This window comes from Thamnophis elegans, chromosome 2 (genome assembly GCF_009769535.1).
Source record: "Thamnophis elegans isolate rThaEle1 chromosome 2, rThaEle1.pri, whole genome shotgun sequence".
Classification (NCBI taxonomy): Eukaryota; Metazoa; Chordata; class Lepidosauria; order Squamata; family Colubridae; genus Thamnophis; species Thamnophis elegans.
In genome coordinates, this window is record NC_045542.1 from 1298102 (window position 1) to 1325196 (window position 27095).

Here is a 27095-nt window from a genome sequence, read left to right on the forward strand (position 1 = left end):
CTGGAAATGTGACCAAGAACCAGGCACGTACCACGTACTACTGTGGTGGTCGTGCCAAAAAGCCAAAATATACTGGCAGAATATCCAAAAGTGGTTGATAGAGATAACCAAAGAGGAAATAGAATTCACACCAGAACTATTTTTCTTAGGAATTATAAACAAGAAATACAACAGGGGGGTTATCTTTTTAACTATACATATTATCACGGCAGCAAGAATGGTCTTTGCCCAAAATTGGAAAAACAGGGAAACCCCACATGAAGGGGAAATAATTAAGAAAATTTTGATATGCACTGAAATGGATAAATTGACGTGATAAATTGAAGAATAAAGATGAATCAGAATATTGTAAGATCTGGGATAAATTTTATCGAGGGTTGGAATATAAAAGGGAAAGCCCAAAATAGGCATGAGCCAAGATTCATAGAACGCAGACTAGAATTATGTATGAAATGATAAATGCGAGAATGTACAAGATAAACACAAACCGAAACGGCTGGAAATAGGTGACTCTCTTCCTTTTTGTAAATACGGTATGGATCGAATGTTAAAAAAACAGGGTGGCTACAGTGTATAACTTAGAATATCTTAGCATGTATGGCATAGATTCTGCCAGTATGGTTTACACTGTGCCCAATGTTTTAATTAATGTTTGATTAAAAAAAACTTTTTAATTAAAAAAATGTCTAGCAGTCGCTGGTGTTCTTTGTACTAAAGGCTTTTCTACTATCTGTAATTAAATTATCTTATTAAAAGCTGCGTCCTCCTTCCCTTGCGTGTCTTCTAGGTCCAGTATCAATGTTGGTAAAATCCAGGAGATTCTGCAGCTGCAGCAGCTGTTTACTGAAAAATTCCCAAGGCAAACTGGGGGGTAGCAGGGGGAATTGGCATCCTTTGTAGATGCCTTTTCCTTTTCTATTTAAGACAGTGTTTCTCAACCTTGGAGACTTGAAGTCCTGTGGACTTCAAGTCTTCAAGGTTGAGAAACACTGATTTAAGAGGTTCTGTCGTAGATGCTTTCCAAACCATACGTCTGTTTCCTTTGTTGCTAAGAAGTGCAGAAAAATACCACCTTCACTCTCGCCTCCTCTGACTTGCTTCCTTGAGATGCCTGGCTTGGCCTGTGATGGGGATGAGACCATCTCTGGAGAGGAGACTACTGAACCTTGGCAGATGAAGCAGGGGACACCCAAGAAGAAAGAAGCTACAGCAGAGGATGGCAATGCTGACAAACTGCAGACAAGAGGAAGGGCTGAAAAGCTGATTGGCCCTGAGGTATGGCTTAGCTGTACTCCTTGTCTCACATGCTCTAAATGTGACCCTGGCCACATTTGTCATGGGTGGGTGGGCGGGGACTGGGAGGCTGCAGAGTGAACAGGATGACTCACATGGAGGAAACTTTCTGAGTATCAAACTGAATTATGTTTGAAGGTTGGACCCAGATTGTTGGGGGCAATACACTGACTTTGCAAAGTGCTCAGAGAGTGATGTAAATACTATGGGGTGTCATATAAGTCTGCTATTGTTTTTGCTTTTTAAAGGCTTGTGCTGCAGTATTCATGAATTTCCCCTTTGAGGGAGGTTCAAAGAGGTTTGAGGGCCACAATAAGAGGATTCAGGGACCATCACTTGCTCTCCCCAGATGTAAAGGATGGCTTTTAAATGCCATAAGCCAGTGTTTCTCAACCTTGGCAACTTGAAGATGTCTGGACTTCAAGTCCCAGAATTCCCCAGCCAGCGAATGCGAATGCTGGCTGGGGAATTCTGGGACTTGAAGTCCAGACATCTTCAAGTTGCCAAGGTTGAGAAACACTGCCATAAGCTATTGGTGGTGTTGACAGTACGATCACCATATTTCCATTTCCCTCTGCAACGAAGCATCCAAACTCTTGCTTTTATTGTCGCCAAAAGTAAACAGAGGGAAATGCAGATGTTTGAAATTGCGCAAGGATCTTTCAAGCAATTTTATAAAGGATCTTTCCTGATGCAATCGACAGTAAAAATGCAAGCCAATTTTCTTTCTTCTTGCAATTATTTCAGTAAGTTAGTGTTAACACCGAGTTACATTTTCTGTAACTAGTAATTCGTGTTTTTCCCTGTATAAATTGACTGTGAGTTTGAAACGTGTGCGCTCGATAATTGTTGTTAAAGCATGTTAGGCGATGCATTTGGATTGTTAGGGCTTCATTTTTTCCTCTAGTACTAATCATTGGTAGAAATATGAGGCCAGTGAATTACAGGGAAGCTCAGTTCAAACAAGCAGCAACAAAGCTGGTTTCTTGAGGGAGGGAAGAAGAAGTAGGACCGTTGTAAGATAAGATGGATCTATGGGATGATAAAAAAGCAATCTTCAAGTATATTGTCAACAGTAGGGAAAATTGTTATAAATACATATTATTAATAACAGTTATGAGATCATATAATTGTGAATGTATATATGAAATTGATAAAAAAAAAAGAATTGGAAGTGAAGCTTTGATTTACTGATTTTAGCTGATTGTGTGACTCTTACCCATCTGACCAGAAGAGAGACAGCCAGCATTTCATTGAATATCCCCTCTTGAAGCATTCTCCTTCCCTCTATCTCCTCCCTTTGTGTGTGTGTGTGTGTGCCCGTGCGTGTGTGCATTCATATGTATGTGTTGCACTCCCCCCTCTCTCTCTCTCTCTCTCCCCCTCATTCCAGCTGCTAATGCAAAATAACGTCTCATCCAGCAGCCCAGGGTCTAATTACGATATTGGCGTGATCAGCGTGGATTCCTTGCTCCGTCTGGCAGACTGTTAAAATTGCTTCCTGAAGAGAAAGAGGAGGTGGGCCAAGGAAGCCATGGCTGCTGCCTAAAAAGCCACTCCTACAGACAGAAGGTGAGAGATGCAATGGCCGGGCTATGGGGGGGGATTGTCCTGATAGCTTGCAATATCCCTGGGCTCTTCATTGCTGCTTCTCCACTGCCTATTCACACTAGCATTATTGCAGTTTTGACAATTGCAGTGGTGTCCGTGTGTGTGCGTGTGTGTGTGTGTGTACGCTCTCATGCATGTTTTAAAACACTGTGTTGCTAAGCTACACTCTTAGAATGCTGAATGTATCACACACACACACACATGCCTACACATGTACACACTCTCGCTGTCCTGATTGCTATTTGCAGCAAAATGGTCACTGATGCCATTGGCGAAGCCACAGAGACAGAGGGTCCCACTTCTCTTCAGTTGGGCTCAGGGGGGGCTGATGAGTTGCCATGGATGTGGGTCGCTTGCCAAAGGGGGCAGGCAGCCCACAGATCTTGTTGCCGCTGGATTCTGACAACACGGGTTGCAGTGCTAGAGAAGTTGTACTAGCCCCACGAGCAGCATGATTCTGCCTTGCAATCTGTGCTGGAAGAAGAGGCAATCATGGAAAGAGGAAGGTGTGGAGGGGGGAGCAGTCAGCTCTCAACCCTCTCCTGTACTGAGGGAAGAGAGTTTTGAATCCTTGTTGCATTTATGGGGACTCAGATTTGGGATGAGCTGGGTTTCTAATAGAGGAATACAAAATACAGTATTAACATGTACTAATAATGTTGTTTGGAGTTGAGTTTGCATGCTTCTTTCTAAGTAGGGCATCCAAATTTTCCAGTTCTTTGGCCAGAGAGGGATGTGCTGCAAGGAGAATTAAGAAAGGAGCAGAGATTAGGAGAAATAGTGAGGGACTGTGATTAAGTAAAGACATATCTTTTTTTCTTATTATATATGAACATAAAGCTGTATTATTCCTGTTGCGCCAACATTTGTAAAAAAAAAAAAAAAAGCATAGCTAAGTAATTTCTCTACAAATCGACTGTAAAATTCAATTTTTATTTCTGCTCCTTGAATATGAGCAAATATTCACAGTACTTATTTTTTAATTAATATGCTTAACATGGTTGGATCAGTGATTAAGTAACATCTTATTATGATGAAATTTGCATTAAAACATACTCCTGCTGGCGGGAAAAATGGTTGGAGCTTCTGGATTCCTAGAGATGCTTGTGTTTTATAACAAGACCACAATCTTAAGTGAACATGCAACGCAATCCTTTACAGATTTGGCTAGACAACTGAGTCTAGGAGATTTATTCCAGTCTGAATAAATCTGGTCTGAAGAATGGGAAGCTACTGCAGTGACCACTGATGGGACAAGTTCCTCTTCGATTTCCTTAGGAGTTCAAATTCTCAGCCATGATAAAAGTTTGCTCGGTTCTTTCTATAGACTGCAAAATGTCTGTTCTCTGCTTTGAACTATAAGATACTTACCAAATTCTTGAGCTCAATCCTGCTTTGATTCCATTAATTCACAAAAATTGTCTTACTCTGACATCCGCACATATATTCCCTCAGAGAGAGAAGTTTAAAATACCTACTTTAATTTGTCTTTTTCCCTGACTCCTCAGAATCAGAGGCTGTCTGGCTGGCTGGCTAGCTGGTTCCTAGAATCTTTTATGGTTTGGTTTTGAATATTAGATATTAAAATGCATATTCATTCAGAAGAAATCCCTGCATTGATCCATGCTCACAGTAATATGCGCACGAGGTTTCTACAACATAATTTTAGGAGAAGTGGAAATTTGAAGGCAGGAAGGTAGCTTTGAAAAAAAAAAGTCTTATGTATTGCTTTTTCAAAAAATGTATTTTAAAATATTCATTTTCCCCAATTTTACAGGTAGTCTTCAACTTACAACAGTTTAATGATTGTTTGAAGTTACTGGAAAAAAGTGGCTTATGGTCATTTTTCACTTTCAACCATTGCAGCATCTCTATAGTCCTGTGATTGAAATTCAGATGCTTGACAACTGACTTACGCATATACTGTATATATGACAGTTGCAGCAGTGATGGGTTTCAAAAATTGTTTAGAACCTATTCTGTAGGTGGGGCCTGTTTTGTGAGAGTGGCTCGGTGGTCATGTGATCAGGTGGGAGTGGCTTGGCAGCCATGTGACTGGGTGGGCATGGCCAACTTCACATCACTCATACCAGTGGTGGGATTCAAATAATTTAACAACCGGTTCTCTGCCCTAATGATCAGCAGGGTAGGCGGGGCTTGGTGGTCATGTGACTGGATGGGTGTGGCCAACTCAACATCACTCACGTTGATGGGCGCTTCACCTTAGCTGTGACAATGGTAATCAGGGTTAACCGGAGAGGCAGTTTCTGTAATCAGGGCAATAAAGATGAGGCTAGAAACAACACCAGAATGTTTCCTTCCTGCCTTCCTTACAGGATTAGCCCTGTGAAGTGGGAAAAAAACAAAAGGAGATTTCTTCCAACAATCGGTTCTCCGAACTGCTTAGAAAGTTACCAACCGGTTCTCCCGAATAGGTGCGAACTGGCTGAATCCCACCACTGGGTTGCAATGTCCCAGGATCATGTGATCATCATTTGTAGTCTTCTGACAAGCAAAGTCAATGGGGAAGCCAGATTCACTTAACATTTGCAATGATTCACTAAACAAATGTAATAGGAAAGATTGTAAAATGGGGCAAAATTGACTTAACAAATGTTTCAGTTAGCAACAGAAATTTGGGGCTCAGGTGTGGTCATAAGTTGAAAACTACCTGTATTGTATATCACCATTTTTTTTAAAAGCCCAACTAACGGGCATTATTACTTTGTTGTTTTGTCGATGCCATATCCTCCTTGAATTGTTAGAAGGACTTTATACTTTACACAAACTACTTGACAAAGTAGGGTGACTTTGTTAAACCTGAGCACCTGGACTCCAAAAGAGGAGATGCTTTGGCTTTCATATAGAACAGTGTTTCTCAACCTTGGCCACTTGAAGATGTCTGGACTTCAACTCCCAGAATTCCCCAGCCAGCATTTGCTGGGAGTTGAAGTCCGGACATCTTCAAGTTGTCAAGGTTGAGAAACACTGTCCTAGCCACTGTCTTTCCACTGAAGAGGATGAAGGTATCTGAGGCTTTAAATCAGTGTTTCTCAACCTTGGCAACTTGAAGATGTCCCGACTTTAACTCCCAGAATTCCCCAGCCAGCGAATGCTGGCTGGGGAATTCTGGGAGTTGAAGTCCGGACATCTTCAAGTGACCAAGGTTGAGAAACACTGATATAGAATGTCGAAGTTGTTGCTTGACCTTAAAGCAACTATTCTCAAACTGTAGGACTTCTGGGGGAAGGAGAAGAATGTCACAAGCAATTTGGAGCCACAATTTTTTTTTAAATGCGAACAGGCATTTGGAGGCACAATGTTAGCTCTGTAAAACGTTCTGTGGTTTTTGCTACTTATTTTCCTGTCAAAGGCCAAAGCGAGCAAAGCAGTACTGTAACAACAAACTCCTCTGATATTTAGATTAAAAGGTAATCATTAAAAATAAGCCATGGTATTTATTCGTTGCCCCAGCTTAATCCTAGGGAAATAATTCCTGAGAGAGCATATATGTTCACTTACTGTTTTAGGGGGCTCAGGGCACAATCCAGTTTGAACACACCTGTCTTAAAATATGATGTTATTCGGAGGAGGGGGGGAATCCTGTAGGGAAAAGTTATGCTTGCCTAAAATAGAGCACAATTTCTTCTTCTGATCCCGCCCCTATAAATCATCATCTTTCTTGCAGAAGTATCCAGGCCTAATTGCTATGGCTGGTGGAAAGCAGGAGCTTAAGAGAAGCATAAGCATTATACCTTGTTTTGTGTTTGTGGAGGTAAGAAAACCAGGGAATTTGATCAACACGTTGTCTGTCTGTCTGTCTGTCTGTCTGTCTGTCTGTCTATCATCTATCTATCTATCTATCTATCTATCTATCTATCTATCTATCTATCTATCTATCATCTATCTATCTATCTATCTATCTATCTATCTATCATCTATCTATCTATCTATCTATCTATCTATCTCTAATATCTATCTATCTATCTATCTATCTATCTATCTATCTATCTATCTATCTATCATCTATCTATCTATCTATCTATCTATCTATCTCTAATCTCTATCTATCTATCTATCTATCTATCTATCATCTATCTATCTATCTCTATCTATCTATCTATCTATCTATCTATCTATCTATCTATCTATCTATCTATCTATCTACAGTATCTATCATCTATCTATCCTATCTATCTATCTATCTATCTATCTATCTATCTATCTATCTATCTATCTATCTATCTATCTATCTATCTATCTATCTATCTATCTATCTACAGTATCTATCATCTATCTATCCTATCTATCTATCTATCTATCTATCTATCTATCTATCTATCTATCATCTATCTATCTATCTATCTATCTATCTATCTATCATCTATCTATCTATCTATCTATCTATCTATCTATCATCTATCTATCTATCTATCTATCATCTATCTATCTATCTATCTATCTATCTATCATCTATCTATCTATCTATCTATCTATCTATCTATCATCTATCTATCTATCTATCTATCTATCTATCTATCTATCTATCATCTATCTATCTATCTATCTATCTATCTATCTATCATCTATCTATCTATCTATCTATCATCTATCTATCTATCTATCTATCTATCATCTATCTATCTATCTATCTATCTATCTATCTATCTATCTATCATCTATCTATCTATCTATCATCTATCTATCTATCTATCTATCTATCTATCTATCTATCTATCTATCTATCTATCTATCTATCTATCATCTATCTATCTATCTATCTATCTATCATCTATCTATCTATCTATCTATCATCTATCTATCTATCTATCTATCTATCATCTATCTATCTATCTATCTATCTATCTATCTATCTATCTATCTATCTATCATCTATCTATCTATCTATCTATCTATCTATCTATCTATCTCTAATATCTCTCTCTCTCTCTCTCTCTCTCTTTCTCTTTCTCTCTCTCTCTCTCTTCTCTCTCTCTCTCTTCTTCTTCCCTCCCTCCTCCTTTTCTCCTTCCCTCCCCCTCTCCTTCTCTCCTCTCTCTCTCTCTCATGCACAGACACACTGCCATTCTCACAGTACTAGGAAGGAGTTGTCCACACTCAAATGCTGCAGCCAGTTCAGTTTAAGGTTATAAGAGTAGCACTGAGATACAGAGTTTGCATTTTGCAGGGATTGTTCTTTCAAGACTTGGAACCAAAAGTCACTTTGCTAGTGTTCCTGGAAGCTGCTCAGTAGAACTTAAAGCAAAGTTGCCCAAATGCATCTGCTATATTACAAGAACAGCTGCTTGGGTAATTCACAGCATTGCTTGGGTGGCCTCTGTATATAGACCAGCCCTGCTCTTCCGTGGCACGACAAAACCGCGCTCGTCAAAATAGCGGTGATAAAATCGCGTCGCTAAAGCCGCGACGTCATCAATGCGCGTCATCACCGCCACGACAACAGCGCGGCAACAGAAGGGCGCTTTAAAATGGCGCCGCGGCAGAAAGCCGATTTCAATTAAAGTAAGGGTTAGGATTAGGTTTAGGGGTTTGTTTTAGGGTTAGGTTTAGGGTACTGAGTGCTTGGGAATGCGCGGATTTGCCCTCCGCGATTATGTCATCGCGGTAGGGTCGCGTTTTTCCTTAGCGCTTCAAACGGCGCAAATTAGTCTTCACGCTTATGTCTCCGCGGATAAGGGCTTCACGGATTTGTGGTGGAACCCTGCTCTTCTTGGTAGATGACTAGTTTTCAGGACTCCATATTCCACATATGGAGGTCATTGTAGGCAGGATGACCAGCATTAACAGACTAGGATTAGAAAAACCTGTGTCATTGTGAAAAGGGAGCGTATTGAGATCCCTAACTGTTTCACACCATCTAATCATCTGGCTGTTTGCAGTCAATATCTCATAGTTTTACTAGAGTCTCCCTCCTTCCTTTTAGTGGCCTAGAACACTTCAGCTCTCTAATGTGTTAGGATAGCCAAGAATTTAGTTAGTCTACTGTTCTAGGGCTATAGCTACTTACAAACAAGGGTTCAAATCTGAATACCTTCCCCTGAAATAGAACGGTTTTCGAAATTTCTTGGGTACGTTTTCAGCAAACCTAGAAAGGTCTTCAAATGTTTGTTGATGGCCAGCCATTTGGAAAATACATCTACTTATTTTTCAGATATTTTCATGACATTTTTAAAAAATGAGGAAATGGGACATGGCAATTGTTTATAGATGCAAAATAGATTTTTTTTTCCGTCCCTTGAAGAGCATTCAGATGATTCCTGTAAAGTGGGTAGACAGAAGAAAACAGACATATATATCTGAAACGTCTCTCCTGTCTAATGGAAGCCTGCATTTAGCTTGCTTCCTCTGGGCTCGGTCCCTGAACATTCGCCTGGGATCATTTATGAGCTATGAATTGCAAAAAGGGGAATGTCTGGGGAAAGTGGGAAGAAATCCGTGGCACGACAAAACCGCGCTCGACTAAAGCGCGCCCGATTAAACCGCGTCGCTGACATCATCAACAGGGCGACAACAGCCAGCGCGGAGAAAGAAGGGCGCTTTAAATAGCGCTTTGAAAGCAAGCCAATTCAACTTAAGGTAAGGGTTAGGTTTAGGGTTAGGTTTAGGGTTAGGTTAAGGGTTAGGGTTAGGGTTAGGTTTAGGGTTAGGTTTAGGGTTAGGTTTAGGATTAGGTTAGGGTTAGGGTTAGGGTTAGGGTTAGGGTTAGGGTTAGGGTTAGGGTTAGGGTTAGGGTTAGGTTTAGGGTTAGGTTAAGGGTTAGGGTTAGGTTTAGGGTTAGGTTAAGGGTTAGGTTAAGGGTTAGGTTTAGGGTTAGGTTTAGGGTTAGGTTTAGGGTTAGGTTAAGGGTTAGGGTTAGGGTTAGGTTTAGGGTTAGGTTAAGGGTTAGGTTTAGGGTTAGGTTTAGGGTTAGGTTTAGGATTAGGTTAGGGTTAGGGTTAGGGTTAGGGTTAGGGTTAGGGTTAGGGTTAGGGTTAGGGTTAGGGTTAGGTTAAGGGTTAGGGTTAGGTTTAGGGTTAGGTTAAGGGTTAGGTTAAGGGTTAGGTTTAGGGTTAGGTTTAGGATTAGGTTAGGGTTAGGGTTAGGGTTAGGGTTAGCGCTTACAGCGTGCTTCTGTCTCCGCACTGTTGTCGCCCTGTGATGATGTCAGCTACGCGGTTTCGTCGAGCGCGCTTTAGTCAAACGCGGTTTTGTGGTGGAACCAAGTAATCAGGAGGGGGGGGGACATAGGAGAGGAACACAATAGCCTTATTTTAGCCCAGGAAGCTGGGTTCCTCTCTTATTCCTCAACCTGGTATCTGAATAAGAAAGGAGGCATAGAAATTTCCATGCTGTAATGGTTAAATGGCAACCACCTGTGATTCCAGAGATCTGAAAGATCTTGCCTCCCATTCTATTACTGGTGTCTGACGTGCCATCCTGTTCTTTTTACAGCTGGGGATCATGGCTGGCACAGTGGTCCTGGCTTACCACTTTGAGTATTCCGACACTTTCCCAGTGCACTTTCAAGGATTCTTCTGCTATGACAATACTTTGGCCAAACCCTATCCTGGGCCAGAGGACAGTAGCCGAGCACCTCCAGTCCTGGTCTACTCTCTCGTTACTGCTGTTCCCACCGTCACGGTAAGAGATCCACAAGGGATTTGGGAGGAGAGAGGACCCCTGAAGAAGAAAGGCCGGTTAATGGATCTTGGGATACTTTGGCAATGATGGCATACGTACGGCCTCCACTGCGGTGGAATTAATTTCCTTGAGCTGCTAAAGGGGAGAAGTATGAGGGCATCCAGTCATATCTGAAGCTCTGTTGGGAAATGGAGTGAGGATGTATTTGAGGGTTCACAACACACGTCCACTAGAATCATCTGAATTATTATATTCACATCTCCTGTCTGCTCAGATGCTTCCATTTTGGCTTTGCCTCTCATATAGGTATTTTCAGAATGTCCTACCGCATGTACCAACCCAAATTTGTTTCTGTGATGTTTTAATTGTCACACTTTTACCTGGCTTTTCCTCCGAATTGCTCAGGAAAAAGCACACAATTCTCTCCCCATTTATTCTTATAAAGCAAGATATATTAAGAGCAGTGTTAATTCAGATAATTCAACATATAACTGAACATGGGTCTCTCCCATCCAATATCTTCACCAGGATGATGTGCAACATAACTGCTTTTTATCCCCCAACATCCTTTTCATGTGTAGGGGGAAAAAATGACCAGAAACTCCAATAAGGATGTCTGAGTTTCACAAAAGAGCCCCTGTTGCACTTCAGCTGTTATTACTCCAGTCAATCTTGCCCCAGCTCGGTCCCTAGGAAAGGAAGACCCTCGACTTCATTTGATTGAAGTGATGGGTTCTTTGACTAGTGATTGCAGCGAAAGCAGGCTAGAACTGAAGTTCCTGCAAAAAGCATTACAATGCTTTCCCTTCTCCCCAGCCCTTCCTATGTCCCTGGTTCATCATCACCTAATGTTGTTCTGTAGAGGTATTTTGAGAAATGCTCCGATCTTTGGTGCCACCTGGTGCAATTCACATTCCTTCCCCAGGCTCCATGGACTTGAAGACTGGAACAGGCTAGTTCTCACACTTCTGGCTTCTCTTAAAGCTGTCACCACCACCATCCCTTTGGATCTCCTCTACCTTCTACATGCCAATTGCCTGTTTCCACCACCCCAACAATTGATGGCAGAATGCCAGCTAAGCGCTAAGCTGAAGAAGGCGGATCTGACAGGAGCAATCTCCCCCCTTTTTTAATGTGGTCCTCAATGCACCACTTTGCTTCCCTGGGTGACTTTAGTCCATTGTATGGACTCTTCTCTACTGCAACTGCTTCCCCTGCCCCTCGCCTGAGCCCTCCTTGCTCTAACAGCCCTTTCTACACACTGGGCATTGCTGTGCTGCTTGTATTTCATTAGCACTTGGGAATACCCAAGAGCCGAGGTGGGGCAGTGGTTAGGGTGCAGTACTGCAGCCACTTCAGCTGACTGCTAGCTCTGCAGTTCAGCGGTTCAAATCTCACCGGCTCAGGGTTGACTCAGCCTTCCATCCTTCCGAGGTGGGTGAAATGAGGACCCGGATTGTTGTTGGGGGCAATATGCTGACTCTGTAAACTGCTTAGAGAGGGCTGAAGGCCCTATGAAGCGGTATATAAGTCTAACTGCTATTGCTATTGCTAATACCTTAGTGACCAAAGAGAAAATAGAAACAAAATCATGATTTGCTTTGAAATAAATTCCCACTGATGTAGTCCTATTGTGCTCTGAACGGCTACAGATACAATCTACAGTAGAATTGCATTTTTTTTCAAAAGTCATGTAAAAAACATGTATTTCTATTCTGATCTATGTTAATGCTTTTCAATCTGTTTTGCCAGCCCTTCCTGAATCTAGGTTACAAAACTCATCCGTAACCTAGAACTTATCTAGGCTACAGATTGGGGGGGGGGGGGGGAAGTGTCTATATTTATCCTCATGGAAATGCATAGTCCGCTTATCCCTTACTTGGGCTGGGTTCTCTTGGATCTTTGGAGGCTAGAAAATAGTGTCACTTCCTCTCAAACATTCCCCCCTCCCATGCTAAGTCTTAGCAATACTTCCCTTATGAGAGGAAATGTCAGGAATCTTGAAGGAATCCTCCAGCCCTTTTGCAAATCCCTTGGCCAGCCTTTTCCACACAGAGCTTCCTTTGAACAACCGCTATTAAAGAGGAAGTGCAATTTCTCTTTCTGCTTCTTCCTCTCTCCCACCTCAGATACTTGTTGGGGAACTGGCTGCCTTCTTCTTCCAACCCACGAGGCATAAGGAGAAAACCATCATCTCGGGCGAGTGCTGTTATTTCAATCCCCTTTTGCGCCGCATGATCCGCTTCCTGGGTAAGAGGAGGATGCCCTCCCCCCTAGACCCAGCCGAGTCCCCCAGGCTCTCCTCCCCCTCCTCATTCCTGTCCTTTTCCTTTCATAGGTGTTATTCCTTCGGCTCTTCACTACCACCATCTTTGCCAATGCAGGCCAAGTGGTGACCGGCAACCAGACGCCACATTTCCTGTCCGTGTGCCAACCAAACTACACTGTGCTGGGCTGCCAACCACCCCCGGGCACCATTTACGTCACAGACAAAGCAGCCTGCACTGGCAATCCTCTCCTGGTCACTGCAGCCTGCAAGGCCTTCCCCTCCAAGGATGCTGCCCTCAGCGCCTATGCGGTGGCGTACACTGTGGTATGAAGTGGCTGCTAGGTGACAGGACAGGCAGAAAGACGGAGGGTGGAGGGGGGCAGTTTTGAGGTCTTTCCAGTATTTTGCCACCCAGTTCCCTTCCCATGCCCTGCCTGAACCCCCATTTGTATCAGCTGGGGTGGGTAGAGGCCAGGTTTGACAATATACACAGGGGCAGAACTGGTTAAGGTTTGGTAAATTCCTCTGAGAAATCTGAAATGCCCTCTGGTGGGCACAGCGTGAAAGAAACATTCACGGGATCTTTTCTCCAGAACAGGAGATTGGGGAGAACTATTTTTTGCGACCAAGCACTGCCTACTGTGAGCAAAACTTATCCCAGCACCTCAGGAAAAAGGATCAGCTTTGATTTTACAGAGTCCTACAGAATTGGGCGGCATATAAATTTATTAAATTACTAAATTACTAATTACTGTGTCCATTTCGCATTAGAAGGCAGTAAAACCAAACAGGTCCCTCGATGTTATACAGTGGGGAAACCTAGCTCCCCCTCTTTCTCAGCCGGCTGAATTCTTGCCTTTTGGCCCTTCTCTGACCCTGTCTGGGGGCTGCAAGTATCACATGCCATTGACAGAGCAAGAAGTTTTAGAATCTGAAACACTGGACTAATACACACATTGTCTACAACAATAACAACAACAATTTAATTTCTCCGTAAAAATAGGACAAGCTGAATACATTGACATATAGTAGAAATACACCAAGGGGAGGAGGATGGGATAGAAGAAAGAGGGATAGAGAGGGTGGGAGAGAGGGTGGGAGGGGGGTGAGAAGGAAGGGAGGGAGTGGATCGGGAGAGAGGAGTGGTAGAGGGGGAGGGGAAGTAGGGTAGAGGGGGATGATGGAGGGAAGATAGAAAGTTGGAGGGGGGCGGAAGAAAGAGGTGTATGGAGAGTGGAAGAGATATATTGGGTTTCTATTTGAGTTTGAGTTTCATTTTATTTATATTTCTGGGGGTATTGCTGACAAGAGGAATTGCTGTGATTATTGTTTAATGTTGCATGGCCCCAGTTATGCACAGTATATATGTGACTGTACGAAAATGAAAAATGGAAAATAAAAACATTTTAACACTCAACAATAACAACAACAAAGTATGCTTGGCGTATGCCACTGAAGGTTATTTGAAAAAAGTAGACATTCTAACTAGATAATGATTTAATGCTATGGTAGGTAACCTGTTTAGGATTTTTGAAAGATATGGTAGGATGGTTCCATCTACACTCTGGCTTGAAAGTTTATCCCTTTCATCCCTGACCACAAGTGTGATGTGTTTATCCTTTTCCTCCCTGCCTTCTTGCCCTCTGGTTGCGTGGCTACTACTGGGGTTTTCAGGTAGGATGTGCTGATCTGGTGTTGTACTCCGCTTAACCTCTGCTCAGCTGCTCAGCTGTGCTGCTTTCAGCCGCCGCAGGCCTACCGGGCTGCTGTTAGCCACTGCTGTGGGCAGCCTGCCGTCATACTTAGCTCTGCACCGCTGCTGCTCAGCTGGTCTGCTGCGCTGTTCTCAGCTGCCGCTGGTCTGCCACTGCTCTCAGTCATTGCTCTGGGCCCTCTACTCCTCTGCTACTTAGCTCTGCACCGCTGCTGCTCAGGGTCCAGCGTCCTGCTCTCAGCCACTGTCCTGCTGCCACGTCGTTCCATTTCACCGTTGCTGCTCAGTGGCCGGATTGCAACTCATCACCTTTGCTCAGCTGCCGGGCTGGGTTGCTGCGCTGCCTCTCTATCTCTTAGCTCTGCCACTTCATCTTTCAGATGGGCCACTGGGCTGCCTCTCAGCTCGGTCACTTCTCAGTTGGGCCACCTCAAGCCGGGTTTTCAAAAGGAGTTGAAAACTCCTTTCTAGGGCTGAGGAAGAGGGATTGGCCCAAGTTCACCCAGCTGGCATCATGCCTCAGGCAGGACTAGAACCCACAGTCCTCCCGGTTTTTACCTCGATGCTTTAATCTGCTATTCCAGATTGGGTGGTCTTCTGCCTGCCTTTCCCCCCCCCCCTTATTTTAAAAAGAGTTGCACCTGGGTTATACATGCATGGTTATGCGGTGCAATACCTTGAGCACCATTCAAGGAAAACGAAGGGCATTTCCGCTAACTGTCCTATGCTGTTCTTCCCTTTCTACAGATGTATATCACGCTGGTTTTTCATCTGAAGGGCTCCCGCTTGGCCAAGCCATCCCTGTGCCTGGCACTCCTCGGCCCAGCATTCTTGGTGGGTGTGGTGCGTGTGGCCGAGTACCGGAACCATTGGTCTGATGTGCTGGCCGGGTTCCTCACTGGCGGGGCCATTGCCATCTTTCTGGTAAGAATTTGGGGGATACTTGACTGCTCAGCCTCTTCAAGGAAGGGAAAAGGGTGGGGCTTCCTTCTCAGCATTCAGCCCCCGTCAGCAGGGGGGGGCTTCTGCCGACATTACTGCTGGTTTGGTGTGCACGCAACCAGTACGAACCGGTAGGAACCCACCTCTGACCATCAGGACTATTCTGGGAAGGAGAAGCCATTCCAGTCATCATTGCACATTTAGAGTAGATTAGATTAACAGAGTTGGAAAGGACCTTGTAGGTCATCTAGTCGAACCCCCCCCCTTCCCAAGCAGGAGACCTTACACTGTTTCCGACAAATGGCATTCCAGTCTCTTCCCGAAAGCCTCCAGTGATGAAGCTCCCACAACTTCGGAAGACAAGTTGTTCCATTGTCTCACTGTCAGAAAATTTCTCATTTCTAGGTTGAATCTCTCCTTGGTCAGTTTCCATCCATTATTCCTTTTCTGGCTTTCAGGTGCTTTGGAAAATGGCTTGACCCCCCCTCCTCTCTGTGGCAGCCCCTCCAATATTGGAAGACTGCTATCATGTCTCCCCTGGTCCTTCTCTTCACTGGAGCAGCCATGCCCAGTTCTTGTAATGGTTCTTCATATGTTTTAGTCTTCAGTCCCCTAATCATCCTGGTTGATCTTCTCTGCACTTTTTCTAGTCTCAATATCTTTTTTATAGTGCGGTGATCAAAACTGGATGCAGTATTCTAGGTGTGGTCTTACTAGGGCTTTATAGAATGGTATTAGTACCTCCCTTGATCTTGACTGTATCCCTCTGTTAATGCTACTTAGGATTGCATTGGCTTTTTTGGCTGCCTCTGCACACTGCTGGCTCATATTTAGCTGGTTGTCCACTAAGACTCCAAGATCCCTCTCACAGTTGCTGCTATTAAGCCAGGTTTCACCCAATCTATATCTGTACTTTTGGTTTTTCTTGCCTAAGTGTAAGACTTTACTTTTCTCTACATTGAATTTCATTTTGTTAGACAGGGCCCAGTGTTCAAGTCTGTCAAGATCCATCTAGATCTTGAGCCTGTCTTCTAAGGTGTTAGCTATTCCTACCAGCTTAGTATCATGTGCAAATTTGGTAAGTTCCCCTTCTACTCCCTCATCTAAGTCAATTATGAAGATATTGAAGAGTACTGGGCTTAAGACAGAACCTTGTGGTACCCCACTGCTTACTTCCCTCTATGTAGATATAGACCCATTAAGGAGTACTCATTGGGTACGGTTTGTCAGCCAGTTGCAAATCCAGCTGGTGGTGATGCTGTCCATCCCACTTTTTTCTAGCTTGCCAAGAAGTAGGTTGTGGTCTACTTTGTCAAATGCCTTGCGGGAGTCTAAGTATACGATATCCACAGTATTTCACTGGTCTGCTAATTTAGTCACTATGTTGAAGAATGAAATAAAGTTGGTTTGGCATGATATGTTTTTAACAAACCCATGCTGGCTGCTACTTATTACTTCACTCATTTCTAGATGAGATCTGCCTTTTTTATTATCTTTTCCAGTATTTTCCCAGGAACTAATGTTAGGCTGATTGGTCTGTAGTCTGTTTCCTCCTCCCCCCCATTTTTTTGAAGATGGGAACCACATCAGCTCTTTTCCACTCCTCCGGTAGTTCCCCGGTGCTCCAGGAGTTTGTGGTACAGTGGTTCTGAGATGACATCTGCCAGCTCCTTTAGGACTCTGGGGTGTAGTCCATCAGGTTCCCGTGATTTGTGTCCATCAAGGTCAGACAGGTGTTCTCTTACTATTTTTTTTTTTTTGCTATTTTAACTTTTATATAGTGGCAGTGCTGTTGTGGGAGCTTTTTTACCAGATTTTTCAGGGTAGAGAGAGACCCCTTTTTAAATATGGTGGGTCATCAGGCAGTTTCAAAAACTATTCCTTTATCAGTATGAAAGGGTTAAAACTTAAAGGCCAGGCCAGTGATACTATTCTAAGGGAAGATGAGAATCTTGGGGGGCAGCTTACCTTATAAGAAACCCTTTATTGTCATTTTGTTTCCTGGGGGGACTCTGGCACACATTAAAAATGAAATTCTGTGGCCTGCTTCAAAAGTGTATACATACTATACACAACACACATATAGATATGCTATATACGTAGCAATAGCAATAGCACTTAGTCTTATAAACCACTTCATAGTGCTTTTATAGCCTCTCTAAGCGGTTTACAGAGTCAGCATATTGCCCCCCCAATGATCTGGGTCCTCATTTTACCCACCTTGAACTGGTGAGATTTGAACTGCCGAACTGCAGCTAGCAGTCAGCTGAAGTAGCCTGCAGTACTGCACTCTAATCACTGTACCACCTCGGCTCATGTACATATATACATATGTATGTATATACCTACATCCTAATATATAAATACATATAAATATTAACCACTATCTATCTTGAATGCATATACATTTTTGCATTAGTTTCTGATGACTGTGTTATAGTTTTCCCAAATGCAGACATGAATGGGGCCATTTCTTATTTGACTGAAGCTATCTCGAGTGGCATAGCTCTTTTTCTCTCCCAATATCTCTTTGTCCATGCTCTCTTCCTCCTCCTCTGTAGAAGGAAAAATGTCTATCTTTTCCTCAAGAGATGGGATGGGAACGGAGGAATCTGTGCAGTCTGTCTCACAGCCCTTAAAGATTTACTGTAGACATATTCTCTAATTTTCTTCATATTTGTAAGCAATTTTCTTTATATACATTTGTGCATAGTAAACAAACTGAACATTTATTTATAGAATACAGCATAATGCAGTCTGGAGAAGTGGCTATTCTGGGTTGGGGTAATGGAAAAGTAAACTAGTTTGGTTCCTACTAAAACACAAGATAACATTTTACCCCCTTTTGTACGGCTGAGAGGTTCAACCAGTCACTTCCCTCTGCTCAAATGAACATCCTGCCCTTGTTCCTTTTTGCATTTTAATAAAAAGGCAGCTCATGGTTCCCCTGTCATGCCCAGCTATTCACTCCGTACTAGTGAATACTAAAGCGAGTCCACTCCTGACCTAATGGCTCATAACAAGACAGATGGGACAATGATGAAGAAAAACCGGGGCTTGATCAAGAAGCAGTTGGCAAAGGAATTGGAAAAGCCAAACAAGAGATTGTGCTAATGGGTTTATCTGTTGCAAAGCTCTGTTGAATGTTCCTTCTGATGCAAAGTACGATGTTGGCAGAAATCAGGAAAAGAGCTCTTTAATGCTGCTCTTCTTCTCTTTGTTGGATAGGTGACATGTGTGGTCAACAATTTCCAAAGCCCTGTATCCTCCGCCAAGAAAGTTTCTTCACCTGAAAAAGCACCCAGTGTTCCAGTCTTAGGATTGCCCTGTGTTGACAGTTCGCTTAACAAATTAAGTGTGGCTCAGGTAAGAGATATTCCTGACGCACCCAGGAAGGTTTCCTCCTCTTCTTCAGCTTTCTCTTGAATCTAAAACACCTACCCACACAAAACATGCACTGCTAGCACTATATTTGAGGCAAAATGCCTTTTAGTGGGCTTCTTCTACCTCTTCAATGCGTTTACATGGCGATTTATGGGACAAGAACAGGACAGGTTGGTCCAGCTGCCATTTAAATTTCCTACTGTTCTTCTGAAAATCCTATTTTCAAACATATGGGGAATTTAAGCTGGAGATTTAATCTAGCTGTTAGGCCTTGCGCCAGGCAGAGCAACCATGAACAGGTGGCTTAACTGAGATGCTGGCATCTGAGGTTGAGGCTGATCCTCTCCTAGCACACCTCTATCTTCTCTTCAGACCCCAGAATTTTGTTTCCTCACTTACACAGATGTTACACACAAAGCATTAGCATCAACAGATTGGCTTTCTCTCTGGGCCCGGGCTGATGATTGCAACGCGCTCTACATGGGGCTACTCTTGAAAAGCATTCAGAGACTGCAGCTAGTCCAGAATGCGGCTGCGCGAGCGATATTGGGTGCACTGAGGTACACCCACATTACACCTGTCCTCCGCGAGCTGCACTGGCTACCAATTGGTCTCCGGAAGCAATTCAAGGTGTTGGTCATTACCTTTAAAGCCCTACACGGCTTAGGACCAGCGTACCTGCGAGACCGCCTGCTGCCACATACCTCCCAACGGCCGATAAGATCCCACAGGGTGGGCCTCCTTCGGATACCGTCAGCCAGACAATGTCGGCTGGCGGGCCCCCCAGAGGAGAGCCTTCTCTGTGGCTGCTCCGACTCTCTGGAATCAGCTACCCCCGGAGGTCCGGACCTCACCCACCCTCATGGCCTTCAGAAAAGCTGTTAAAACCTGGCTGTTCGGCAGGCCTGGGGCTGTTGACCTCACTGTTGAGGTCCAGCCCCAGTTAGAATGAATGTAATGTGGTTTTATGATTTAAAACTGTCTTTTTTTCTCTCTTTTTTCTCTCTTTTTTTTGTAAGCCGCCCGAGTCCTTCGGGATTGGGCGGCATATAAATTTTGATAATAAATAATAAAATAAAATAAATAAGATTTGACAATTTTTCAGAACAGGGTGGGAATGAGGGCTGAAGGTTTAAGGTTTTAAGGTTTAAGGTTTTTATTTGACTTGTATGCCGCCCTATTCCCGGAAGACTCAGATGGATTATCAGTTTGAAAAGACTCCCTTTTCAAGGGAGGAATATTTCCTTATCTAACACATAGTATATACCCCCCTCCCCCCACCCTCTCCCCTAACACCCCACCTCCCTCCCCCCCCCGACTTCCCAGAGCCCGTACACGGTATAGATTTTTAACAAACACAGTCTAAAATATATTGAGACAAAAGAAATATATTAAAAAGAAGTTAATAACATCTCTACATTTAACTCAGCTTCTTCCTGTTACACTAACTTTGAGCAGTTTGAATTATTCCTGATCTTAAGCATAGGCTATCTGGAATTTCTTAGTCCCGTATTTGTTTTGTATATAGTCAATCCATTTTTTCCAGTCTCGTTTATATCTCTCATTTGAATGATCTTTAAGATATGCTGATATTTTAGCCATCTCGGCTAAGTTTGTAACTTTCAATATTTCCAAAATCCTAGCATTACTCACAAGCTCTCCTGGGTAACAAAGTAAAGGTGTCAAGTTGGATGGGTGTGGGAAGCAAACAGGATCTGGAGAGTGAATAGGGAGATCCTAGTTAATGCTCATATATGAATAGGAGACACACTAAATTATCACTCCACTGGATGGGATGAAGGGCAAAGCTGCCTTAACGCTGTTCTTCCAGTCACCAGAGAGAGGATTATTTAAAACCCAGCTCTTCAGGAGCTTCCCTAGGTAGCAGATTTCTAGTAAACACCACATACTGTGGCTCAGGAGTATTTAGTACCATAGAGTTATTATACTAAATAATTAAATGAGGAACCAGAATGAAGGGGACTTTTAGTAGCTTCTGCCATCTCTTATAGAGAACTTAATCTTAGGTGAAGATACAATAGTAAGAAGAAATCAGTGAAGCAAAACCTGTTCAAGGAAAGTGTTGCTGGAAAGCACTAGGTCAGTGTTTCTCAACCTTGGCGACTTTAAGTCCTGTGGACTTCAACTCCCAGAATTCCCCCAGCCAGCTCTGCTGGCTGGGGGAATTCTGGGAGTTGAAGTCCACAGGACTTAAAGTCACCAAGGGTTGAGAAACACTGACCTAGGTTTTAAGGGAGCGTTGCCATCTAGAATCCCTTGTTTGAGTTGAGCAGCCATACGGATTGAGTTAAACAAACAAACACATGTGAAACTCTTCCAGATTAGAAGGGAAAATGAGGGAGGATTAGGGAAACTCGAAGGGGGAAAGGCTAGAAGTCAGGCGGATCATGCTTGGATGCCCATCATAAGTTGCTAATGAAAACCAGGTGCTGCTATCACAACGTTGCACGGATCTCTGGGGAAAGGCTGAGCAGCCATTGTTCCTTTGCAATGGGATCACTGGTTGTCACAGGGACATATCTAAAACTTGATGAATGTCACTATTCACAGATAAATGCCAACACAGTAGGCTACTCCTCCGTTTTGAGTTTTAAAGTGGACAATCACAGTAAGGATTGTAAGCTTTTAGGTAACAAAAATATGATGGCATATGTTTTGGTATTTTCTTGTACAAGGCTCCCCCTTAATCTTTCAGAGAAACTTTTTTATTTCTACCATACTATCCAGAAGAGCTCTTGCAATCTCTTCTTTAGTGAATTCTGATCATCTGCCCTTACGGGACATCTTAAAAGCTTTTTGCTTTTTCTCCATTCAGCTGTTCCTAAGTTCTGCCCCCTCCCCTTTGTGTGTGTGTGTGTGAGAGAGAGAGAGAGAGAGAGGGAGGGAGGGAGGGAGGGAGGGAGGGAGGGAGGGAGAGAGAGACTTTTGATTCCTAAGGATTGCCTTGGCGCATAATTGCAGTCTTGATGAAAAGGTTTTTCAGAAGTGGTTCTTCCTTGAACCGAGAAAGAGTGACTAGCTCAAGATCACCCAGATGGCTTCCTGCCTCAGGTGGGACTAGAACTGTCAGGTTTGTAGCCTGATGCCTTAACCACTACACCAGACTGCCTCTCTTGAGCTCTGTTTTTAAAATGTTCTTTCTCCTGGTGACTAGCAAGTCCCCTTACTTTCCTCTTTCGAAAACATTCTAGCCTGTTAGTTTTTCTTTTCTTTTAAAAAAAATACCCCTTTCTTGTATAAATGATAAAATCATAGATCTAATAGGCTTTAGAAATACTCTGCTCAGTATAAGATTCAATAGGGCATCTCTGACCATGACCTCTGTTAGAAGACCTTTGTGGTCATCCTGCTCCCAATCTCAAGGCAACAGAATTTCTTATAGTGCTGAAATTGGTGCACAGAGAGAATTGTTATCAGACAATTAAGGGAATAAGTGCAGGAAGAAAAGAGCCTTTGGGCCCAGGTATTTTGTATTTATTCTACTGAAAACAGCAGAATGAAGGAACATGGAGGTCAAAAGAGCTTCTCCCAGCAGCAGGAGAGTCAATTTCTGACAACAGAAAGAGAAAGAGAAGGCTGGGATGACCAAGAACTTATTAGCACAAAATACTGTGGAGTGATGTTCACACTAACCCTTCACACTAGCTTGTTTTTTTAATAATCTCCAAAACCATTTCCACTACAGGTTGCTTTTCCCTGTCATAGATGTTTAAGCCTCTGATCAGGCAACAAATTTCCATTAGCACTTTTGGGTTCAATCAGTGGTAACTTTTTGAAAATCATCTGCAACTTTTAGATTCAGTGTAGACTGATAGAGCCTTTTCCTATAATGAATTCATTCTCTCTCTCTCTCTCTCTCTCTCTCTCTCTCTCTCTCTCTCTCTCTCTCTCTATCTATCTATCTATCTATCTCTATCTATCTCTATCTAACTCTCTCTCTCTCCCCCCCCCCCTCTCTCTCTCTATCTATCTATCTATCTCTATCTCTATCTCTCTCTCTATCTATCTATCTATCTCTCTATCTCTATCTATCTATCTCTATCTATCTCTATCTATCTCTATCTAACTCTATCTATCTAACTCTCTCAACTGATATACATGAAGGCTTTATAAAGCTTTTTAACAGAGAAGTTCTTGCTCTTCTATCTCTGAAAGGCTTGTTCTCCCCACACTCCAAATATTCCAATGCTCCAACATTTCTGCCTAAATAAAACAAGTTTTCAGCTTACTTTCTTTTCCCCTTTCTCCTTAGATGTGAATAGCAAGTATTCGATGATGTTAACTTCTGTCTCATTCTCTCCCATTTAACCATGTCTTCCTCCTCCACTGCCCCGCCCTGATCCTGCCCCCTTGGATGGAATGGGGCTGCAGCAAGTGAGGGACACCCCAGAAGAGTTTTCTACACTACTCTCGAGAGGTCTGGAAAGGCAGCTAGCACGATCTCTACACTTGGCAGCACCTGGTAGTGCAACAATGACCCGTCCCTATGAGTAAGTGCCTCTTCCCAGAACTATCTATCTTGTGCCCTTGATACCCCTTGCAAGGTATCCTTAGTTACTTTCCGGGAGACTTAAGTTGGCACAGAGAGTTGGCATAGGCAATAACTATCAGGGAGGGGCAGGAGAAGAAACGGATACTTCAGAGTGGCATATGGTTGGACATCAGAAGCAAGTAAAAAGTCATGGTACAGAAGAATTGATCAGATATCCCGATGTTCAAGCAGACACGTTGATAGTTGCAGATAACAACTACATTTAGACATAGAAGGGAAATGGAGGGTGGTATAGAAGAGTGGTCTCCAACCTTGGCAACTTTAAGACTTGTGGACTTCACTCCCAGAGTTCCTGGCTGAGGAACTCTGGGAGTTGAAGTCCACAAGTCTTAAAGTTGCCAAGGTTGGAGACTACTGGTATAGAATATTCAAAATCAAACAGAAATGTTTCACCTGGGAAAAGCGTGACCTTTTTTAATTTATACTAGTTGCACTACATATAAATAGCATTACCCAGTATTAATGTAGCGATGTGCTCTGAGACATTTTTTTACCACAGTGCAACTGGATGATGTTATATATTGTTGGTGTCCTTCAGATATTTAGGGCAACTATTACTGCTGTGTGCTTAGAGCCTTTGAGAAAAAGAGGAAATTCTTTGGAAGGTTTTTGCTTACATATGGAAGGTCCATATTACGTAGACCAAACAACCTTTTTAGTGAAATATCAGAGAGCTACTGATGGGACATGCCTACACTGTGTGCACAATTATTAGGCTAGTGAATTATTTGACCATATCATCATTTTAATGCATATTTTCCACTCCAAGCTGTAGAAACTTGAATGCTTATTGGATATAGCATATCAGGTGATGCATTTTTGTGAATTGAGGGAGGGGTAGCCTAAAGAGATCAACACCCTATAATAATTATTATAATTATTAGACAGGCAAAAAGGAACCAAAAAAAAGAGAGATTTAACTGACACTGAAAAGTCAAAAATTGTAAAAGGTCTCTCAGAGGTATGCAGCACTCTTGAAATTGCTAAATATTCGGGGCATGATCACAGACCATCAAATATTTTTTTGCAATACTTTCCTTTTCTTGAGGTGCATTTTAAATACTTTTGACCTGAGTTTATGCATAGAAACAGCTAATTACAATGCAAAATGAAAATGGGATTAATTAAAATTCTTCCTCCGAAGTAGCATAATATAAAAGTTTTCTGTGCAATTCTATTTCCCATTTTTAAATTGTCCCAGCCTCTTTGATACAATTAAAAAAAAAACATTGTGCCTTGTTAGAAGCAATGATTCCTGGTCTTCCTGATACTGTAGTTGAGCCAGATTGCGACTTCACATATCCCAAAAGTTTTTAGATAGTTTCCAGTTTATGCCTACTACTTACAGTATTTCATTTAATGCATCTTACAGCATTAAGAGGATTGGTTCCAGAAATGCAAACCCATCAGAGACCTGCTTGTTTGAATAGCAATGCATTGCCCTCTGCTCTCTTCTATGGTTATTTAATTCATTGAAAGTTTATCGTTTTGTTTTACTGTTTACCTCTGGTATGAACTGTCAGAGAGCTTTCCCAATTGTGCAGTTTGTAGCTATAAATAAAATGTTAAAATGTTGATGACGGAGGCCCTCTTCCTTGGAAAAACACTGGGTGTGATAAACCACATACAACAAGAACTCTGGCAACATTTCACACATTCGGTGATTCTATGCAATCCATTTGGCACCACTTTCCTCTCATTCCCCAGATTAAAGATGCCCTCTTGCTCTGGCCACATTATCCTCTCCCCTTAACCCTTTAAGGCAGAGAGGACACCATATAAGCAGGAGTGCCTGCCATTCTTCGGCATTGGTTTAAGCGCTGGAAACCTACACGGAAGAAAAAGCAGAGTGGGAGATCAGCATCCCTTCCTCTCCACCCACCCACCTGCCCACCCACTCCACTACCAGAAGGTCCCTCTCTGTGCTCACCACCAACCTGAAACATTTTATGGATCACCAATGACAGGTTGGACCCTTATAAAGAGGCACACATTTTGGAGGAATCCACTGGTTTTAATGTATTTGTGTGAGTAGGTCTGTGCAAAATGTCCTAGCTATTGCTACTAGGTATGGAGATTCTGAGATGATAATGACTTGCGCCTGCTGGGAAAATTTGCACTGACCGCTTAATTTCCACATTTAGGTTGCAGTCCTGTGCACATTTTCAGGGGCATAAGTCCCACTGAACAAAATGGAACTTGCTTCTGAATAAACACGCATAGGATTGCGATGTAAGTTTTTGCTTTCTGTGTTGCTGTGCTGTTCTGCTCACTGGTTTGTGTACACCAGGATGGACTTTTCCATTGTTGAAGTCTTTTTAAGTGAGATGTATGGTTAAATGGTATAAAAAGAGACAAGGAAATCCTCTCCTGAATCCGATAATTCAGACTCATCAGCAAAAAGCCTTGCTGTGTAATGAAAAGTTAAATACCTTTGACTTACTAGAGATGGCTTACTAGAGATCTGCTCTTTTAAAACACACACATGGAACCATAAACATAAAAAGAGGCTATTTTAAAGTCGGTTGATATTTTGATTTTGCCTAAGAAGTTAAAATGGGAAAAGTTGACGCTTCCCCCTGTGTGCTGGGACTCAGTTGAAGGCTTTGCTGAAGAATTCTAAAGCCTGGGTTCCGATACTCTGTGAATTTAATTTTGATCTGCAGAGCTTGTTCCTGTATTTCAAGTCCATTCTGACTTACTCACTCCCTTCTCCCCTCCCTTCCTCTATTCCAGAATCACGGGAGCTGTGTTCACAGAGGCCACCTGATTCTCAACTTTGGTCTCTTCCCCTCCACCCCAGATGTCCTCATTCCCTCCCGGTCGGTCACAAGTGAAGTCTGACCTAAGAGAGCATTCCTGATACTGGAGCTAGATCTTGGGGGGGGGGGGGGAGCGAGCTCTAACCTCATACTCTCAATTTCCCATCCTATTCCTTGGATTTTCCCAGAATCAGGTTTGTTAGTTGTCATAACATAGTTCTGGTTCTATGATGTGAGTGTGCAGCATAGATTGAAGGGTGGGGGGGAATAAGGGTAAAAATGAAACCACATCGCTTTTTCAGTTGATCTGATGCCATTCACCAATTCTGTTACTAACTGAACATCATCTCTAAGAATGATGAGCTCTTGGGATTTTGAGCACAGCTTGCTTTGTTAAGGTCTTTGGGAATTTGGAATCTTTGGAATCTGATAAGGCATTTTTTACTGCTGATTCTTTAAGAAAAAGTTAGGTGCCATTTCCAAAAAAGTAAAAAATAAAATAGCTCCATCTTGGGAAATAACCCTGTGAGCATGAAAAAGGCACATTTGACCAAGAGAGGTTGTTTTGATGGGAGTTTTAATAAGAGAAGTTTAAAATTAAATTTGCAAATTAAGGACTTGAATAAGAACAACAATATTCATTAATCATTATGGTAGCTATATTTGAAGACCAGAAATCAAGCAAACAAGACATTACCCAAAATCTTAAGATTATCCTCTACAGCAGTGGTTCCCAAACTTGGCAACTTTAAGACTTGTGGACTTCAACTCCCAGAATTCTCCAGCCAGCAGAGTTGAAGTCCACAAGTCTTAAGTTGCCAAGTTTGGGAACCACTGCTCTACAGGCAGTTTGACACTTTCTTGATTGAGCTATAATCAATAAACCTTGTTATAAAAGTCAGTAAG

At 42.6% G+C, this 27095-nt stretch overlaps 1 protein-coding gene across 1 annotated transcript; it reads left to right on the forward strand.

The window, feature by feature from the left end:
• The first annotated feature begins 320 nt into the window (after nucleotides 1–320).
• PLPPR2 (phospholipid phosphatase related 2) lies at nucleotides 321–26815 on the forward strand. Its single transcript, XM_032208551.1, has 10 exons — nucleotides 321–1275; nucleotides 2716–2865; nucleotides 6593–6679; nucleotides 10357–10545; nucleotides 12675–12796; nucleotides 12883–13138; nucleotides 15276–15452; nucleotides 18699–18836; nucleotides 23247–23365; nucleotides 25572–26815. The coding sequence occupies exons 3-10, from the start codon at nucleotides 6614–6616 to the stop codon at nucleotides 25612–25614; spliced, it is 1110 nt and encodes a 369-aa protein (XP_032064442.1). The 5' UTR covers nucleotides 321–1275; nucleotides 2716–2865; nucleotides 6593–6613; the 3' UTR covers nucleotides 25615–26815.
• The last annotated feature ends 280 nt before the right edge of the window (nucleotides 26816–27095 follow it).

Excerpts from the sequence above, each read along its gene's own strand:
- PLPPR2 (XM_032208551.1), top strand. The coding sequence starts at position 6,614 with ATGGCTGGTGGAAAGCAGGAGCTTAAGAGAAGCATAAGCATTATACCT. Across the intron at positions 13,139-15,275 it reads ATGCGGTGGCGTACACTGTG|ATGTATATCACGCTGGTTTT; the intron begins GTATGAAGTGGC and ends CCCTTTCTACAG. Across the intron at positions 18,837-23,246 it reads ACAAATTAAGTGTGGCTCAG|CAAGTGAGGGACACCCCAGA; the intron begins GTAAGAGATATT and ends ATGGGGCTGCAG.